Source organism: Hemiscyllium ocellatum, chromosome 1 (genome assembly GCF_020745735.1).
Source record: "Hemiscyllium ocellatum isolate sHemOce1 chromosome 1, sHemOce1.pat.X.cur, whole genome shotgun sequence".
NCBI lineage: Eukaryota > Metazoa > Chordata > Chondrichthyes > Orectolobiformes > Hemiscylliidae > Hemiscyllium > Hemiscyllium ocellatum.
The window spans coordinates 59,100,618-59,121,874 of record NC_083401.1 but is presented as its reverse complement, the minus strand read 5'-3'; the positions used below and the strand labels follow the sequence as shown (position 1 = coordinate 59,121,874).

Below are 21,257 nucleotides of genomic sequence, written 5' to 3'. Positions count from 1 at the left end.
GCGGACCGAGTTTTTGCAGGCATTGATGATGGCAGTCCAGAGGCTGTTGGAATTCTGTGACTCGATGTTCCCGGGTCTTTGACAGCGTCAATGTTGAACTTTTTGCGGCACTGCTCCTGTTGTCTCCGCTGCAGTGGGGCTATATTTATATTGAGGGGGTAAAAACAATGACTGCAGATGCTGGAAACTAGATTCTGGATTAGTGGTGCTGGAAGAGCATAGCAGTTCAGGCAGCATCTGAGGAGCAGTAAAATCGATGTTTCGGGCAAAAGCCCTTCATCAGGAATAAAAAAAAACATGAGTAATACAGATGTTAATTTTTTCTTAGAGTTTGAGCCTGAGTATTGAGTTAGATTGTTATGTTTTTATTCCTGATGAAGGGCTTTTGCCTGAAACGTCGATTTTACTGCTCCTCGGATGCTGCCTGAACAGCTGTGCTCTTCCAGCACCACTAATCCAGAATCTGGTTTCCAGCATTTACAGTCATTGTTTTTACCGTGGGCGGCATGGTGGCACAGTGGTTAACACTGCTGCCTCACAGCGCCTGAGACCCGGGTTCAATTCCTGACTCAGGCGACTAACTGTGTGGAGTTTGCACGTTCTCCCTGTGTCTGCATGGATTTCCTCCGGGTGCTCTGGTTTCCTCCCATAGTCCAAAGATGTGTGGGTCAGGTGAATTGGCTATGCTAAATTGCCCGTAGTGTTAGGTAAGGGGTAAATGTAGGGGTATGCATGGGTTGAGCTTTGGTGGGTCAGTGTGGACTTGTTGGGCTGAAGGGCCTGTTTCCACACTGTAAGTAATCTAATCTAATTTAATCTACTGTTCCTTGGATGCTGCCTGAACTGCTGTGCTCTTCCAGTCCCACTAATCCAAAATATATTTATGTTGATCCTGGCTTGGGTCAAATGATGACCCTTCCAGCAGATGTCAGCTCCCGTCATGGCATGGGTGATTTTAACATCTTTCTCATCCCAATGAGGTGCCAGTGTTTGGAGCGCAGATTGTCTTGTATTTATCCTTTTGTCCCTTATTGGTGGTGAGTAAGTTTTGTTTGTGGCATTTGGTCAAGGGAAGGAAGCTGTTGCAGTTTTGCTTCTCTTTCCCGCTAACATTGTCCCAGAAGTCTGCACAAGTGCCCCACACCATATTTCTCCCATTTGCAGGACTCCACTGGAGTCACTGCTTAAGGATCCAGGACGCTCCCTTGGAGCGTTGGACCATCTATGTTGAAGGGCTTTTGCCCGAAACGTCGAATCTCCTGCACCTCGGCTGCTGCCTGAGCTTTTGTACTTTTCCAGCATCACACCCCCGACTCTGACCTCCAGCATCTGCAGTCCGCACTTTCTGCGACTGACAACATATTGGAGCCTTACGTCACTCGATTGACAAGCCAAATGGGATCCGACAGGATCTGACGACAACAAGTCCGTGGTTGACGTCACGTGATTGACACAAGGGGAACTGCAGAGTATCCGGAAACCGGCGCGTGGCTCACGGTATTGGACCAATCAGATAGTGAGGGGGTGGGTCTCCAGTTCGGAGTGATCGGAAGTTGAGGTAGCGCGTGGAGGCCGGTTGAAGCCGTTAAAAGTTGAGTGAAGCAGGCAGGAGTAATGAAGAGAAAAAGTCATGATACTGAGTATCGGGTATGTGCACTGCTTTTATTAATATGAACCGGTTCTGTGCGGTAAATCAGGTGTGCTGGTCCCGCATGTTTTACCCATCTCACTGCGCAGTAACTGCCCTCGTTGCTGAGGTATAAATGTATTAGTGATGTATGGTCACGTGTATTGAAGCTGAAAAATGTGTTGCTGGAAAAGCGCAGCAGGTCAGGCAGCATCCAAGGAGCAGGAGAATTGACGTTTCGGGCATGAGCCCTTCTTCAGGATGTACATGTGTATTGAAGCAAATCTCAACATACCAGTATTTTCCCTCATTTATCACTGATTAAACACTGAACTTATTAATATCTGTGATATGACTGTCTCCATTGGACGTCTGGACTGAACTGCAGAAGTGAGAGTTAATGGAAGAGAGATGTAGGATTTAGGGTAGATTTGCTCGCTGAGCTGTAGGTTTGATATCCAGACGTTTCATTACCTGGCTAGGTAACATCATCAGTGGCGACCTCCAAGTGAAGCAAAGCTGTTGTCTCCTGCTTTCTATTTATATCTTTCTCCTGGATGGGGTTCCTGGGGTTTGTGGTCATCTCATTTCCTGTTTGTTTTCTGAGGGGTTGATAGATGGGATCTAGATCTATGTGTTTGTTTATAGCGTTGTGGTTGGAGTGCCAGGCCTCTACGAATTCTCTGGCATGTCTTTGCTAAGCCTGTCCCAGGATGGATGTGTTGTCCTAGTCGAAATGGTGGCTTTTTCATCCACGTGTCGGGCTATGAGGGAGAGAGGGTCGTGACTTGTTGTGGCTAGCTGGTGTTCGTGTATCCTGGTGGCTAACTTTCTTCCTGTTTGTCCTACGTAATGTTTGTGGCAGTCCTTGCATGGAATTTTGTAGAATTTTGCATGGAAACTAGGACATGACTGAGCAATGCTTGCAGAGATGTCCTGAAGCTGAAATAACTGATTATTTTATAACCATGAGTATATTCCTCTCTGCAAGGTAAGACAGAGTTTGTCCCCAATACCCATTGATTCCTGTTTTCCTAGGGCTTGATTTCCGGGGCTGTCACACCCAACTCATCTCTGGAATTAAGCTCCTTTTGTCCATTTCTGAGCCAGGGCTGGAATAAGATCATGACACGAGTAGCTCTGACAGAATCCAAACTGAGCATCACTGAGCTGGTTATTACAGGGCAGGTGCTGCTTGATTGCACTGTCGATGACACTTTCCATCACGTCCCTGATGGTCAAAAGATTGATCGGGTGGTAATTGGCCAGGCTGGATTTGTCCAGCTCTGTAGAATTCACCAGGCAAATTTCTACACTGTCAGGTAGATTTCTGCTCAAACAGCTAGCTAGGACTGAGGCAGCTTTTGGAGAAAAGACTTCCTAGGGCTTGATTGCTGGAATTAGGTATTATTGCTGGAATGCTGTCAGGTCCTATAGCCTCTGTAGTATCCAATGCCTTCAACTATCTCTCGATAATCACATGGAGTGAATCGAATTGGCTGAAGACTGGTATCTGTGATGTTGGGGACCACTCAAAAGGACAGACAGAGATGGATTATCCATCTGAAACATCTGGCTAAAGATTGCTGAGAATGCTTCAGCCTTCTTTTTTGCACTACTGCATTGGGCTCTCCCATTGTTGATGATGGAGATATCTGTGGAGCCTCCATCTCCAGTGAGTTGTTTATGTGTCCACCACCATTCACAACTGGATGTGGCAGGACTGCAAAGCTCAGATCTAACCTGTAGGTTGTGGTTCTTAGCTTCTGCTGTTTGGCATGTAAGTCATCCTGTTTGGTACCGTCACCAGGTTGACAACTTATTTTTAGGTACATCTGATTCTGCTCCTGGCGTGCCCCCCTACACTTATCATTGAACCAGGGTGTATCTCCTGGTTCGATGGTGATAGTTGAGTGGGAAATCTGCTGGACCGTGAAGTCATAGACTATGCTGGACTACAATTCTTCTTGAGTTAAGAGCCCATAGCACGTCATGGATGCCCAGTCTCGAACAGATCTGTGAACTCAAAGACTGTTCTATTTAGCGCACACTCTAGTGCCACACAACACCATGAAGGGTATTCTCAGTGTGAAGACAGGCCTTCATCTCCACAAGGACTGTGCAGTGATCGCTCTTACTGATACTGCCACAGACAGGTGCATCTGCACTAGGCAGTTTGGTGAGAGCGAGGTCAAATATATGTATTTTCCTCTTGATGGTTTCCTCACCACGCAGTAGCAAATTAATCCTTTCAGACCTGACCTTAATCAGTCGTGCTGCCGAGCCACTCTTAGTGGTGGACATTGAAAGCTCACAACCAGAGTGTATTTTGCACCCTAAATCTACCATTGCAACGCTTGATTCAGTTTTTATTTTATTGTTTGTAGTTTTCCCTTCAATACATCGACAATATACAATTTAACTATATTCTATGCAATGGAAGTTCACATTCTCACTGCTGCCATATTAAAGTAGTTTTTTTCTCAATATCCTTGCTTTTCTTGGTGACTATCCTTTATTGCACTGATGCCTTCAAGTTATGATCTAGTTAAAACTCTATCTGGTTCACTAGTGTTCTTAAGGGAAGGAAATACACAATTTTTTCCTCATCTGGCCTACTTGTTTTTCCAGACCCACTTCAACGGGTCTGGACTCAACACTGGAGCCCCCCAGGTGCGTGCTCAGCTCCCTATTGTACACTCATGACTGTGTCGCTAAATACCAGACTAATGCCATTTACAAGTTCGCTGATGACACCAGCATTGTCAGTCGAATCTCCAATTGCAACAAAACAGACTTCAGACAAGAGGTGGAAGACCTGGAAAAATGGTGCACGGAGAACAACCTCGCTCTCAATGCCGGCAAAACCAGGAACTTATTATTGACTTTCAGTGAGATGTTACTCATACCCATCTACACATTAACAGCACAGAGGTGAAACAAGTGGAGACTGTCAAGCTCCTGGGAGTGGTCATCAACAGAAGCTTTCTTGGACTCTTCATGTGGTTACAAGGGCCCAAAAACCTCTCCTCTTCCTCAAGCAGCCGAGGAAATTTGGTATGACAGCAAACACCCTTGCCAACTTTTGTAGGTGTGCCAGACAACATTCTGTCTGGAGGTATCGCTACCTGGTATGGCACCTGTACATTCAAGATCAGAAACGGTTACAGAGAGTGATGAACTTGGCTTGGACAATCACAAAGACCAACCTTCCGTCTATAGAATCCATCTACCAGGCCTGCTGCCAAGGAAAGGCAGCCAGCATTCTCAAAAGGTCCATCCCACCCAAGTAATGTTTTTCTACAACCCCTACCAACAGGGAGAATGTACAGAAGCCTGAACACACACCAGCCGGTTTCAAAATAGTTTCTACCCTACTGTTGTTATAATACTGAATGGACTCTCAAACTCTTAACATTTGCCTGTTCCTGTGTTTTTGTTTTTGCTGCTGTTTACCATTATTTATCTATCTCTGCTACTTAATTCTGTGATCTGTCTGTGTTGCTCGCAACACAAAGCTTTTCACTGTGCCTCGATAAACGTGACAATAAATTCAATTCGATGTGGTTGATTCTTAACAGTCTTATGGACAACTCAGGATGGAAAACACATGCTGAGCTGGCTAGCAAGGTCCACATCCCATGAAGGAATTAAAAACAGCTCTTTCTTTCTCCAACCTTTTCACTACGTGTTAATTGTCCTTATCTCTCAGCACCTATTCTGATTTCTTTATCATCAGAAATAATCTTTAGATTATTAACCTCAAACCTTGCTTTTGTTTAATTTAGAGCTTTCCAGTTCCTACTTCTGTTGTTCATTCCAATGTAGCTCATAAGAACAGTAGGTCACTCTGCCCATTAAGCCAGTGCTCTGCTTTTCTAATTTTATGAGCTAAGTGATTAATCTTATCTATCCTGACATTATACAGTACTCCATCTCTCATCATTCTGCCATTCACGTAACCAATCAATATCACACCACAGCATCTTCAGAAAAGTTATATATCTTACTTTCTGATTTTTTTTTAATCTAACCTACTAATAAAATGGAAATCCCAGATCACAGCCTACCAATTTTGTAACTCCCCCAATTTATGACTAGATTAGATTACTTAGTGTGGAAACAGCCCCTTCAAACCAACCAGTCCACTTCAACCTTCCGAACAGCGACCCACCCAGACCCATTCCCCTACATTTACCCCTTCACCGAACACTATGGGCAATTTAGCATGGCCAATTCACCTAACTTGCACATCTTTAGACTAGGGGGGAAACGGGAGCACCAGAGGAAACCCACACAGACACGGGGAGAACGTGCCAACTCCACACAGACAGTTCCCCAAGGCAGCAGTGCTAACCACTGTACCACCCTTATGTCTAAACAATTCTGTTCATACGAACACAACCAACTCTAGGGCAATCAGACAAACACACATGGGACGAGTGCAGGTATCGGCAAGGCAGCAGCAGTGTAGCCAAGAACTGTGATAGACCCAGAACGAGAACTCCAGGCTATAACAAGGGAGTGGTAGCAGCGAAGCCGAGGAGTCCTGATTGTGGTAGGCTCAGAGCTGGGATCTCCTAGTTGACAGCAAGAGAATGGCGGCAGCAGCAGGGCTGGGGCTCCTGGTTGCAGGATAAGTTTGGGTCCAGCACAGGACAGGGCATTGGCAGCCCAGAGAAATGGCACCTGAAGAGTGGCAGTTCCAACACTGGAGGGTCCAGCGTAACTGGCAGCGTGGGGGTCATTGGTTGGCTGACTCAGAGCTTGGGACTCATGGTGGAGGCGATGAAATGAAGATGAACTTTGTTTCAGCTCCATCTTTTTAATCTCAAAATATTTAAATTGTGGCGACACTTGAACCGTTTCGCTGTATTTTACTTTGTTGTTAATTGTAGAGTATAAATGACATAAATCATCAATCAGTCTTGCCTGTTAACCTTTGGCATGGTACTTAACAAAAAAATACTTTTTTTAAGAAATCAAATTACCCTACACAATTCTAGACAATTAAACAAGACCGAACTCCAGAAGATGAAACCCGACGGGACCAACACCCCATGATTCTACAAACCACCAAAAATCCATAAACCAGGAGCCCCCCTCAGACCTATAGTCGCACTACCCGGAACACCAACTTACAGACTGGCCAAAGAACTACACACAAGACTGAAATGCCTAGTAGGTAAAAACAATGACTGCAGATGCTGGAAATCAGATTCTGGATTAGTGGTGCTGGAAGAGCACAGCAGTTCAGGCAGCATCCAAGGAGCAGTAAAATCGACATTTTGGGCAAAAGCCCTTCATCAGGAATATAGGCAGAGAGCCTGAAGCGTGGAGAGATAAGCTAGAGGAGGGTGGGGGTGGGGAGAAAGTAGCATAGAGTACAATAGGTGAGTGGGGGAGGGGATGAAGGTGATGGGGCGAGGGGGCAGGTTGGAGTGGATAGGTGGAAAAGAAGATAGGCAGGTAGGACAAGTCATGGGGCCAGTGCTGAGCTGGAAGTTTGGAACTAGGGTCAGGTGGGGGAAGGGGAAATGAGGAAACTGTTGACTACATTGGTTTTGCTCATGCTGGGTATCGGGTCCTTCGTCCTAGTGAGGGTGGCTGTTGGTTTGTGTGCTATTATGAGTCCTAGTGGTCGCAGTAGTCTGGCTGTCATACATGTAAAACATTTCGGAACTAGCGTACAAAATCCCATGCAAGGATTGCACAAAACACTACATAGGACAAACAGGAAGACAGCTAACAACCCGCATCCATGAACACCAACTAGCCACGAAACGACACGACCAGCTATCCTTAGAAGCCACACACTCAGATGACAAGCAACATGAGTTTGACTGGGAGAACACTACGATTATAGGACAAGCCAAACAGAGAACAGCCAGGGAATTCCTAGAGGCATGGCATTCATCCACAGATTCAATCAATAAGCACATCGAACTGGACCCAATATACCGGCCACTGCAGCGGATAGCTGGAACCGACAACTGGAAGTGGCAGATACAAAACACTATAAATGCCAGTGGAAACATCACAGAAGTGTTTCACAGGAGGCTCCCAAGCATTGAGGATGCCGCCTAGACAGGCGATGAAACGTCTGCAACACAAATTCCCAGCTCGGCGAACAGAAACACAACAAGAAGGAGTTCTAAGTCAGGACTGTGTGTTCCTTGGAAGGGAGCCTGCAACTGATGTTCCAAAAATCTGCTGTCCCTGTCAATGTGATAGTAGAGGTCATAGGTTTGGAAAGTATTGTCAAAGGAGCCTTGGGAAGTGTTGTAAATGTTTCATACTACTGCCACTATGCATCAATGGTGAAGTGAGTGAGTGATGAGGCTTGTGAATGAGCTGCCAATCATGCATGCTCTTGAATGTTGTTAAATTTCTTTGCTGTCAAAGATGCACTCTTCCAGGCAACTGGATTATATTTCATTGCACTCCTGCCTTTTGTTGTGGATTGTCAATAGGCTTTGGGGATAGAGGAAGTGAGTTGCTTGCAGCAGAATTCCTAGCCTCTGACCTTCCCCCAGAATTAATATGACTGTTACAGTTCAGTTTCTGGTTGGCAATTCCCAGGATGTTGATACTGGGGAAGTTCAGTAATCATAACACCGTTAAATGTCAGGGGTCCGTGATTAGATTCTTTGTTTTTGGAGATGGCCATTGCCTGGCACTTGTGTGGCATGAATGTTAGATGCCACTGGTCAGCTCAAGTTACCCAAGTCTTGCTGCATTTGGACACTGGTAAGTGAGGAGTTATCAGTGCTGTTGAACATGTTACTGTTATCGGCGAAGACTGTACTTCTGATTTCATAAAGGTAGGAATGTCTTTGGTAAGGCATCATTTCTGTGCTTATAGTGGTACTTTGCTCCGCTTCCTTTTTTTGCAGTTTTGAAGGGCCAAGCATGAGTGGATACAAAAGTCAAGAGTCAGGCAATTTTCTCGGTTCAGATGTACAACAACAGAGAGCTGCATGGGCCATGTGAAGCAGACGTTTGGTCTTGTTTGTTAATTTAACAGTATGTATTTTGTTACATTGTATTTTTAATTTTCTGTGCCTTAATTTTAAAGGATTTAGAAAAATTCCAAGATGAAGACGACAGCAATATTGATGAGGAGATGGAGGAAAAAGAAATAAACAATCCTAGAAAAAAAAGGAATGTCATGAAAAACAAACAGCCAAAAGATGTTGGAGTAATAGAAGCTGTTAAACTAAGCAAAAGAGAGCTGTACAAGCCTCCAACTAATGAAGAACTCAATCAACTGAAAGAAACCGAGAATCTCTTTCATTCTACTTTGTTAAGAATGCAGGTACTAACCCACGATAAAACAATATAATTTTCTTGAATATTTGAATATTCCTGTTATAGAAAACATAAGTTATTTTTACTTATCTGATTTCCACCCTGGATCACATTGAAGCACAAAATATGATTGAATAGTTGTTCCTTTGTTTAAAAGTGTTTCTCTCTCCTCTTCAGAATGCAGTGACATGGTTTAGTGAGCAGCAACTCTGTCTGTCTCTTTTTCTCGCGCTCTCTCTCGCGCTCTCTCTCGCGCTCTCTCTCGCGCTCTCTCTCGTGCTCTCTCTCGCGCTCTCTCTCGCGCTCTCTCTCGCGCTCTCTCTCGCGCTCTCTCTCGCTCTCTCTCGCGATCTCTCGCGATCTCTCGTGATCTCTCTCTCTTTCCCCATGCCCCCCGCGATTCTTTCTCTCCCCCCTTGCTGTCTCTCTCTGCAAATGCGCAGATCAGGGTAGTTAAAAAGGGCCTGTGGCATGCTTGGCTTCATTGGAAGGGGCATTTAGTATAAGGAAAGGCTTTAAAGAACTTCAGTTCAGCTGCACTCTGAATATTCTTTTCAGTTTTGGTCACCACTCTACCAGAAAGATGTGAATGCTTTGGAGTAGGCACCAAAGTTTTATCAGGAAGTTGTCTGGTATGGGGGATTGTATTTATGAAGAAAGGTTGGATAGACCTTTTGTTTTCACTGGAATGGAAGATGTTGAGGGGTGATCTGATAGGATTTTGTATGGCATGGAAAGAGTGGAAAGTATGAGGTTTTTTTCCCCAGTGGTAAGAGTGTCAGTTCCTAGGAGATACAGATTCGCTGTGTGAGAAATGTTTTTCACACAGAGTCAGGAGTGCCTGGAATGTGTTGCCAGAGCAGGTTGTAGAAACAAATTCAATAGAAGCATGTAAGAAGCACCTGGATGAATACACGAATGGGAAGAATTTAGAGAGATATGGATCCTGTAAGTGAAGACTGTTTTAAAATTGTTGTTTGTTCTAAGTGTGAAGTGATGCATTTGTGGAGGTCAAAGATGGAAGGATGTACACAGTGAATGGTAGGTCACAAAGTACTGAGGACCAGAGGGATCTTGGTGTACAAGTCCATAGATCCCTAAAGCGCAGACCGGATGTTGAAGAGCGCATTTGGGATACTTGCCTTCATTAGCTATGGTGGAGAATATAGGAGCAGGGAAGTCTTGTTGCAACTTCATAGAGTGTTGGTTAGTCTGCAGATGGAATATTCTGTGGGTCTAGTCACCACTACTGGAAAGTCATAAATGCATGGAAGAGGATGCAAAAGAGATTCATCAGGACATTGTATGGGATGGAAAATCTCAGTTATGAGGTGAGATTGTATCGGTTGGGGGCGGAGGAGGATAAGGAGGGATTTGATCAAGCTATACAAAATTGAGAGGCCCAAGACAGATGTGTCCAATACTAGAGAGCCTAAGTTTAAGGTGAGAAATAGTGGTTTAATTGGGATCTGAAGAAAAATATTTTCATCCAGCGGGTAGCAGAAATATTGGAAGTGCTATTGAATGTAGAGGATTGGGTGGGGGCATGTACTCCCGTAACATTTAAGAAGTATCTGGATGAGCATTTAAAATGCCAAGGCTATGGATCAAGTGAGGGTAAATAGTACCACAGTAGTTTGGTGTTTGTTAGTTGACATAGGTACGACAGGCTGAAAGACCTGATTCTATGACTCTCACAGGGTTAAGGAGGAATTTCTTCACTCAGAGTGGTAAGGCTGTGGAATTTACTGCCAGAGCAACTGTTGAGGCAAAAGCATTGAAGACTTCCAACAAAAATGTATAAAAAATTCATAAGACGAAAGGGATCAAAAAGGAGAAACAGGGTACTGAATTAGGTGATTGGTTCTGATCATACTGAATAATGGAGCAGGCTCAAAGCGCTGAATAACTCCCGCTCCTGTATTCTGTTTTCTGTGTAAAATACCTCTGCTGAAATCTTCAGAATGCATTGCACACTCTGACCATTTGTGGAGTTGGCCATCCCCATTGTTACATTAATTAAAATTTCATTTAAATCCTATTAAGAAGTCCTCTTTCTATTAGTAAAATGGTCTTTGCAACTGCCTGATGTATGCATAAGGTTAATTTCTACAATCTGTGGGGAATGCACTGTTCTGATGAACTCTTAATTTGTTTTCAAATTAATTTACGAAACGTATTGTTGTTAATGATTATGCACTTTACCTTGTATTTTCCTTGTAGAGTCATCGAGTCTGATGTGGTATGAAATAGAAATATTAACCATAGGAGGTTTTCTTTCTATACAGTGACCACTAAATGACATTTTTGTTGTGTTTATGTATTCATCCAGGGAGGTAAGCGTCCAGGAGTGCATTGTCTCCCCGATCGTTATGTTTCAGATTGAATTGACCTTTTTGAATTTAGTTTTATATTTTCTTCTTCTGCAGTTTTGACAAGGGTTGGCATTATGAGAATCTGCTTTTTAAAATACACTTTCAAACTTTTGGGGCGAGTACAAGACTTAAAAATAGTCAGAGCTCTGTAAATCAATGACAGCAGGAACTGACTGCAGAATTATGGTCGGGGGAGTTGTCCTAAGAAATCAGATTTTGTCTGTTCCATGCTGACTGCTTCAGCTCCTTATCTAAAAACACGATTCCCCCTCCACTTAATCTTTGGAGGAGCATCAGCAACAAATAATCAGCTATGACTGGAGAAGCAACAAGGGTGAGATGGAGAGAACTTTGAAGTTGGAAATTGAGGTGGGTCGTCTTGGCTGGTACTGCTCCTGCTATGCTGGTGGCTTTCAGCTACTCATCGGCAATTGCTTTGACTAGCTGCTGGATGCGTGAGATTGAGGCAAAGCAGAAAATTTGATAAAAGGAGAGTATCTCAAAGCCTGGAAAATCACTGCCAGCAATGAGGTTGCGAACAGTAGCCAGTGTTAGGTTCCCTTGAGATTCTTACATGCATGATGCAACTGCACAATGCCAACTTGTGTGAACACCCACAATTTATTTAAGCAAGTGTCAGCTTTTGGAGGATCACTCAACATTCTTCATGATGCCTGTGGAGCGTGTCAAGTGAACTGTCCTCCTTTCTACTGGGTTTTACATCACAGTCAGTCATGCATGCAAAACACAACCCCCTGCCACTTCTCCATTGCCACATGCTGAAGATCCAAAATCTGGTTTTATGTTGTTGTCAGGAGCAACCATTTAATGCATGTTTTTACTAACTACAAAATGACTTCTTAATGCAACTAACTTTAAAATAATATAATAGAATGGCTTCTTGGAGCAATGGCATCTAGCTCTGCTGAAAACTGCATTCCTGAACTAATTGAAAGAGAGTAGCAAACAATGCCCTGTTCATGGTATGAATTAACTAAGATATGACATCATTAAAGTATCCTAATTGACCTTGGAAATCAGGTGTCCTGGAGATAAAGAAGTGCAAAACAAGTCAATTTCCAGGAAATAATATTGGCTTAATTTTGTCCATTTGTCATTTTATTTCTTTTTATTGCATTAATTTTGAAATTAAGGCAATCCTGTTTAAGAGACCTACAAAAGGTGCTTGTGTTTTATGATTGTGTGCAGCATTTCTAGAGTGCACAGAGATGTTGCTGGATAACCTATGCCCAGCATTGTAATAAATAGTTAAATCTTGCTGAAATCAGACCAAGCTGCTAGTGTTTATTTGACCGATCGCAGAACCTAGAGGCCCCTCTCGGGTGTCCAGATCTTCAATGCCACCCAAATACAATGTAAAATGATTAGATTATTTCCAAAATGCCACTGTTTAAGAAGGGTGGTAAGGACGAGCCAGGTGACTTCCAGACCAATGAGCCTGACATCGCTGGTGGGCAAGTTGTTGGAGGGAATCCTGAGGGTCAGGATGTACATGTATTTGGAAAGGCAAAGACTGATTAGGGATAGTCAACATGGCTTTGTGCGTGGGAAATCATGTCTCACAAACTTGATTGAGTTTTTTGAAGAAGTAACAAAGAGGATTGATGAGGGCAGAGCAGTAGATGTGATCTCTATGGACTTCAGTAAGGCGTTCGACAAGGTTCCCATGGGAGACTGATTAGCAAGGTTAGATCTCATGGAATACAGGGCGAACTAACCATTTGGATACAGAACTGGCTCAAAGGTAAAAGACAGAGGATGGTGGTGGAGGGTTGTTTTTCAGACTGGAGGCCTGTGACCAGTGGAGTGCCACAAGGAGTGGTGCTATGTCCGCTACTTTTTGTCATTTACATAAATGATTTGGATGTGAGCATAAGAGGTACAGTTAGTAAGTTTGCAGATGACACCAAAATTGGAGGTGTAGTGGACAGCAAAGAGGGTTACCTCAGATTACAACAGGATCTGGACCAGATGGGCCAATGGGCCGAGACGTGGCAGATTGAGTTTAATTCAGCTAAATGCGAGGTGCTGCATTTTGAGAAAGAAAATCTTAGCAGGACTTATACACTTAATGGCAAGGTCCTCAGGAGTGTTGCTGAACAAGAGACCTTGGAGTGCCAGTTCATAGCTCCTTGATGCTGTGAAACTTGAAAAGGTTCAGATAAGACTTACAAGGATGTTGCCAGGATTGGAGGATTTGAGCTACAGGGAGAGGCTGAACAGGCTGGGGCTGTTTTCCCTGGAGCTTTGGAGGTAGAGGAGTGACCTTATAGAGGTTTACAAAATTGAGGTGCATGGATAAGCTAAATAGGCAAAGTCTTTTCCCTGTGGTCAGGGAGTCCAGAACTAGAGGGCTCCCTCCCGAGGGATTAAGGTGAGAGGGGAAAGATATAAAAGAGACCTCTGGGGCAACTTTTTCACGCAGAAGGTGGTACAGGTATGGAATAAGCTGTCAGAGGATGTAGTGGAGGCTGGTACGATTGCACCATTTAAGAGGCATTTGGATGGGTATATGAATAGGAAGGATTTGGAGGGATATGGACCGGGTGCTTGCAAGTGGGACTAGATTAAATTGGGATATCTGGTCGGCATGGATGAGTTGGACTAAAGGATCTGTTTCAGTGCTGTACATCTCTACGAGACTCTGTAATTGGAAAGTCAACATGTTTTCTTTCAGAAGGTCATGAATCTGCGAAGTTGCTTACTTCATGGATTGTTAATTATATTGAAGGCTTACCTAGACAGAGTTTTTATCAGTAAGGAAATCGGTGGTTATGGGGAAAGGCTGGAAAGTGAAGATCAGGATTATCAGATCAGTCATGATCTTATGGAATGGTGGAGAAGACGTAATGGGTTGAACATCTTTCTTCTGTTTTACCTTGTGGTCTTTCAGTATAATTCTGGCTAGACCACATGCCTGTTGGATTTAGAGTACAGCAATGAGTCGAACTGCATTCATTTCATGGTTCTTTTACTCTTCAAGCCTTTTGAAGTAGCCTAAAAGTGACACCGCAGATCGTAAAAAGTGCTCTAATTTCCCAATCCGTCATACCACAGTGACTTTGCTCGTCTGCAGTATAATGGTACATAATTCTTTGTCACACAAGTTCCCAGAGCTTTTTGCCTTTGGCCACTCTTATCCCAATAGGCCCTTTAATATTTCGCCCCCGCCTTTCCAAGGAAATGTTAGCCAGATCTGCACAGATCCAACAGCAAACCTGGGCATTCCTGACTTATGCATCTCTGTGCAATCTGTTCAACATGCAACCATCTGTGTAATGCTAATGTGGCAATCTACAGAGAAGGTCAACTGCCCTCTGATATGTGTATAAATTGAGCTTGAAGGCTTGTATGGTGACAAAACGAATGAAAACTAGATAACATCATCAGTGAGAGTCGCCACTTCACCTAGTATGGTGACAAAATGTCTGAAAACAAACCTTCAAGCTCAGAGAGCTAACTTACATACTTATCATCAACCTGATCTACAAACCTTCTCAAAAATTGCTGCCCTCTGATATATTTATTAAAAACAATGCACTAAATATCCTCCACCAGCACCTTCCAAACCCACAACCTCTGCCATTTAGAACACATGGCAACAGAGACATAGGAACACTACATCTTCAAGTCCCCATCTAAGCCACACACCATCCTGACTTGGAACTTTTATTGTTGTACTTTCAATGTTGTAAGATCAAACTCCTGGAAATCCTTGCATACACCTCAAGGATTGTAATCGTTCAAGAAGGCAGTTCACCACCACCGTCTCTCGAGGAAATTAGGGATGGACTCAGATTTGATTCCAGCCTTGGGTGACTGTCTGTGTGGAGTTTGCACATTCTCTCTGTGTCTGCTTGGGTTTTCTCTGGGTGCTCCGGTTTCCGCTCTCAGTCCAAGCATGCAGGTTATGTAAATTAACCATGCTAAATTGCCCATATAGTGTACAAGGATGTAGTTTAGGTGCATTAGTCAGGGTCAATATAGGATAATAGGTTAGGGGAATGGGTCTGGGTGGGTTACTCTTCAGAGGGTCGGTGTAGATTTGTTGGGCCAAATGGTCTGTTTCCACACTGTAGGGATTCTATGATTCCGTTTAGCCAATGTTGCCCTTATGCCATGAATGACTAGAGAAAAAAACTACTGCTTAGATGGAAAACTGTTTAACCTTAGGTGCCTCCATGTCAAAATTAAACTGAACAGGGGAGGCAGTGGGCTCAGTGATATTATCCCGAGGGTATTAATCCAGAGACCCAGTAATGTTCTGGGGACCTGAGTTTAAGTCCCGCCATGGCGGAAATTTGGAATTTGAATTCAATACAAGTCTGGAATTAAGAGTGAAACCATTGCCAATTGTCAAGAAAACCCATCTTGTTCACTATTGTCCTTTAGGGAGGGCAACTGCTATCCTTGCCTGATTTGGCCTGAATGTGACTCCAGACACACAGCATGTAGATGACTCATAACTGCCTTCTGGGCAATAAATACTGGACAAGTCAGCGATACTCACCGCCTTTAAACATGATAAAGAACCCCACAGATACCTTCTTGTAGGTGGGTGATTGCTGTGTTGTTGCTGACTCATCACCAGATTTATAAGCCACATTCAATCTCTTCGATTCTGCAGATAATAGTCTAAGTATCTCCTTGAATGATGCTGAAACAAAACTCATTTCAATTCAGAAATGATCAGTCAAAAATTCCACATCGCATATTTGTTTAAGAGGAGATTCAGGTCTACACTGATCAATTCTCGTACCTTGGTAGGCACCTCTCTCAACAGGCTCCCATAGACAAGATTCAACACGAGATCAGCTGTCTCAGTTCAGCTTTATACAAACTACTGCAGCAAATCTTAGACAACAAAGACATTGCAAATGAACTGAGGTCCCTAGCGCCCAGCGCATTTTTTGTCACCACACTCCTGTTTGCATTGAGACCTTCAGTGTACTGGTGACTTAAGTGTTGGAGAAATTCTACAAATTGTACCTCCATTGCATGCTTTGGATTCAATGGGAGGAACGCCAAACAAACACTAGAATTCTTCTTGAAACCAGCTCAACAAGCATGAGCTTAAAACCTTTGCAAAATCAACTATGATCGACTGGGCATTGTGTCCACATAGCTAGAAAGCCTCTCTCTACCTGGTCCTATTTTCTCAGTTGCCAACTGGCCACTATTCTAGGGAAGAAAATGTTGTGTAAATGTTCTGAAGCTTTCTTGAGGTGTGGCAGGTATTAATTATTGGAACGAGCTTGCTATTAATTGTTCAAAACGGGTATCAATCAAATCTCCGACTGAAATCTGTTTTGATAGATCATATTTTGTTTGTTGTTTGGTTTTACTGTAGTGGTTTTTCAGTGAAATACATGCATGAAAAGTTACAGATTCAGTTTAAGCAACAAAATGAAAGTTCATTATGCAAAACAAATAAAACTAAAATAGAAAGAAACTAAAGTGTTCACGTATTACACAAGTTTAAACGTTTTGAAATATATTTTAAACGACAGTCTCATTAATCCTAATGTCACCCCTTTTATTGTACTAAAATGCTAGAGACCAAATTCCCTTGGGTTTCAGTTCCCTGGTCTTGGAATTCTGATTGTCTCGTTCTTGAATATTTGCTTAGATTTCTGCAGTTTCAAATAACCCTTTCAGATTTTTAATAAATACTTCTGGTCTCGAACCTTCAAACTAAACTCTTTACACTGAGGTAATCTATTTCTTAACTATTCTAAACAATATCCCTTCCCTAGGAACAACTGTTCTGTACATCTAGAATCATGTTGCAAACATGCCAAATCCAAAAGGCTTGCTTTGAGTTATGGGTATTTCCTCTTGACCAAAGTTACAATTTCATTTTGGAATATGCCACCTGATGCATTTCTGTTCTCCCGGCCTTTCTTCCGCCATCCCATCCCTTCTCTCTCTCTCTCTCTCAGAAGCACTTAGAGCTCTTCATAGACCCTCTTCAAATTCATATGCCATTAAGTTCAAACCTGAGCTCTAAGATAAATATAGTTGATCATTTGCATCACACCGGAATTGGGAGATATTGGGTATTTCCTTTTCCAGTTTTTTTTACCCTACCCTTGAACTTCTAGATATTAAACTTGGTCCTGTGACATGAGTATAACTCCTTTTGAGAGCAATTACCATTGAGCCATTGCAAGATTTGGGAATTTGAAGGAGATATCTTAATTGAAATGTAGAAAAATGTTTAGATGTCTTTTTTTTTATTTTCTTCAAGATTACTTGTGATATATTTATAGGTTGAAGAACTACTAAAAGAAGTTAAATTGAAGGAGAAAAGACGCAAGGCTATTGATAGCTTCCTACATGACGTGAAGAATCTTCTCAACACCATCCCAGAAATTAAGAAAGTCGATGTAAGCAAACCGGATTTGCATAACTATATAACATATTTGTGTAGTTTGTACATTATGCATTTGTTTTGTAATTTTGTCATCCATCCAGCTCCAAAAGAGCTGAACTCAAACAAAATAGACTATATATAAGTATAACTGTTTTTAAATCGTATTTATGTTTTTCTGCTGAATTCATCTTATGATCTCTAATCTCCTGACATGTGGCTCACGCCAATGTTATTTAATTGTGTTGTTGATGTTTCAGGATTATTTAAGCTTCTTAAGATTGTATAGGGAGGGTTATGGCACAATGGTATTGTTCCTACATCTGGACCCGGAGGCCTGGGTTCAAGTATCACCTGCACTGGAAGTGTGTGATAGTGAGTTTGAACAGGTTGATTAGAATATAAAGAAGTCTGTAAAGAGGGACCTCTGACCCTACCTCTCATTGAGGTATACAAAATTATGAGAGGCATACACAGAGTAGATTGTGAGAATCTTTTCCCATGGCAGACATGTCCTAGACCAGAGGGCATAAGTTTAAGATGAGAAGCTAGTGATTTGGAGGAGATATGAGAATTCTTTTCAACCAGGGGGCCATACAATTAAGGAACCTGTTGCCTGAGAAGGTGTTGGCAGCAAATACTCTTGTAACATATAGGAAGCATCTGGATAAATACTTAAAATGCTAGGGCACAATAGGCTCTGGACCAAATGCAGGTTAATGAGATTAGGGTAGTTTGGTGTTTGGTCATTGACAAAGACATTATGGGGCTAAATGGCCTGTTTATATATTCTGTTTGAGTCTACAACTCAATGAGAAATGGATTAATCAGTACCTTGATGTGGATGACCCTGAGGTAAAACCCTGTTTGAGAATTTATGCTGGGGAAGATTCCTTCAGTGGTTGAAAACTAATGATGTAGATTTCAGAAGTGAACATTCCCAAATCTACACATATTATCAGATTCCTGATGAGAGGCTGTAATTTGCTTGAAGTTGTGGTCTAAAAATCTAGAGACTCCCTTGCCTGTATATGATGGACAAAGTTCAAAAGGTTTCCTCTAAGTAAAGAGCAGTGGACATCCAGTAAAACATTGATTCAGACACCTGTCCTTCCAAAGACTTGGATTAATATTGACCCTGGTCAGTTCAAGAAAATTTTCAGAAGAAGCTGTTTGCTCAGAGCAGGGACTAGTCCTGGAATTTAGAGTGAATGAGGGGTGAAGGGCAAGGCCGTGTTCAGGCTGTGTGGTGACATAGTGGTGGAGAAAAATATAAATCGACGGCTATTGAAAATTACTGTAATTTTTTTTCTGCTCTTGCACTGTAATGCATACTTTCATGAGTTTATCAATGCTTTGTCATTGTGACTATGTGGGTAACATCATCTTTGTAACCAGCAGCTGCTGTTTCATTGCTTTGCAGTGACCAGCAATGTGCTTGTGAATGTGCACACTATATACAGTCCTCGCACACTATATACAGTCCAAGTTCAAATGGCAAGTAACTTTGGTACCAAACAAATACCAGGAAACTCCCATCCATACGAAGAGAGAATCTGACCACCATTCTTTTACATGCAATGGCATTACTGCCAATATTCTGGGGATTATCTTTGATTAGAAACTAAACTGGACCAGTGACATAAACACTGTACAGAGCATGTCAGAGGCTCAATTCTTGGAAATTAACTCCTGTCTCCCCCAAACCTGTCCACCATCAATAACTCATAAGTCAAGAATGTGAAATATCTCTCTCTTACCTAGGTGAATGCGGCCCCCACACTCCATTCATTTGACATCATCCAGACAGTGCAGCCTGCTTTATTAGCACTCCATCTACCAACTTGATCGTTCACTCCCTTCGTGATTACATTGACTACTGTATGTGCCACCTACAGGATGCACTGCAGTGACTTGCCTTAGTTCCTTCCATAGCAGCTTCCAAACCCACAATCTCATCCATATAGAAGGATTAGAGCTGCAAATACATGGAGATACCACGATAAGTATCCCTCCAAGTACTCATGATCCTGATTTGGAGCTGTATTGCTGTTCCTCCACTATTGTGAAAGTCAATGTTAAGAAACTTCCTTTCTAATAGCATTGTGGGTCTACCTAAATAAAATAGGCTGCAGTTGATCATGATGATCGCTCACCACAACTTCCTCTTGGGTAGTAGGGTTGTGCATTTGACGCTGGCCTAGCTAGTGACACCTGCATACCATTTATGAATTTAAGAAAAAAATGTAGTCCACTGAGACTTATCCGTATTTTGTTTTTCTTTTTCGGATTTTGCTGATCTCGAGCAGTGGCTTCTCTTTACCTCCCATCACCCACTCATTGTCTTATGAAGTCATAATGATGCACAGGCCATTTGATTTACAAAGTCCATATCGACATTTTGCAGAGCAATCGTCAGCCTCTTGCTGTATTGCCATAGCCTTGCTTGTTTCCATATAATTTTTTTCATAACACCATTGTTCCCACTTGCACCATCTTCATAATCTACAAGATCCAGGTCATTATGACTTTTAAAAAAGATCAACATGTGTCTCTTTGTCCTTGTACCATCAGCTAATGAGACCACACTTCTTTGATTTATTTAAACCTGCCATAATTTGTATGTTTCTGTCAATTCTCCCTTACTCTGTTTTTCCCCCCAAGACATTCGACGACGACTTCTACAGCCTAATTTGTTTGCTAAAATCTTTCCTCCCTGGAGGTATTCCGATTAAATCTCTTCATACCCGATCAAGGACCCGAGAAGCCTTCTCTGTCAGAGCTTTATGTGCGTTTAGCATCATCGCCCTTTTTTAAATTTTTGTTTGGTGCCTGAGTTTGTGAAAGCAGAATTGGAAAAAGTTCTTACGCTCTGCCTCTCATCTGGAGCCACTCCGTGACAACACTAAACTGGAGAGAAACGTCCAGACACTGAGAACTGAGAAACCTGAAGCATTCACTCCTGAGGATATGAGACATCAGTTAACGCCCATTGCCTTGGGTTAAATCCTTCATGCCTCAAGCAAACCCTAACAAGTTTGTTTTATCATACTGTGTGTTTTTATAAGATTTACCCATGTGATTTTGTCTTTATTATTTTTCTCAGGGTTAGCAGAGAATTAAAAGCAAGTCTTATAATTGGCTCCAGACTAAGACAGTAGATATGGGTAACGATAGTTTTATTGAAGAGAGCACAGTCTTAAGCGAAAAAAAAGATAAATGATTGTTGCGCTCAGCAAAGGAGGTTGAATAAAGGAAACAAATGTATCTCCTTCCTTTGCCAAAAGCAGTCAATTGAAATAGGTTGCATACTTCAGTGACATAGAGTCATAGACATGTAAGCATGGAAACAGACCCTTCGGTCCAACCCGTCCACACCGACCAGATATCCCAACCCAATCTAGTCCCACCTGCCAGCACCCGGCCCATATCCCTCCAAACCCTTCCTATTCATATACCTATCCAAATGCCTCTTAAATGTTGCAATTGTACCAGCCTCCACCACATCCTCTGGCAGCTCATTCCATACATGTACCACCCTCTGCGTGAA

General features: G+C 42.6%; 1 protein-coding gene across 1 annotated transcript in view; it reads left to right on the top strand.

The window, feature by feature from the left end:
• The first annotated feature begins 1,550 nt into the window (after nt 1-1,550).
• nol6 (nucleolar protein 6 (RNA-associated)) overlaps nt 1,551-21,257 on the top strand; it is a 124,750-nt gene continuing 105,043 nt past the window's right edge. The window contains exons 1-3 of the mRNA XM_060855379.1: nt 1,551-1,647; nt 8,706-8,945; nt 17,607-17,723. Coding sequence (XP_060711362.1) covers nt 1,615-1,647; nt 8,706-8,945; nt 17,607-17,723 — 390 coding nt within the window. The 5' untranslated portion in view covers nt 1,551-1,614. The remainder of the gene's footprint in view (nt 1,648-8,705; nt 8,946-17,606; nt 17,724-21,257) is intronic.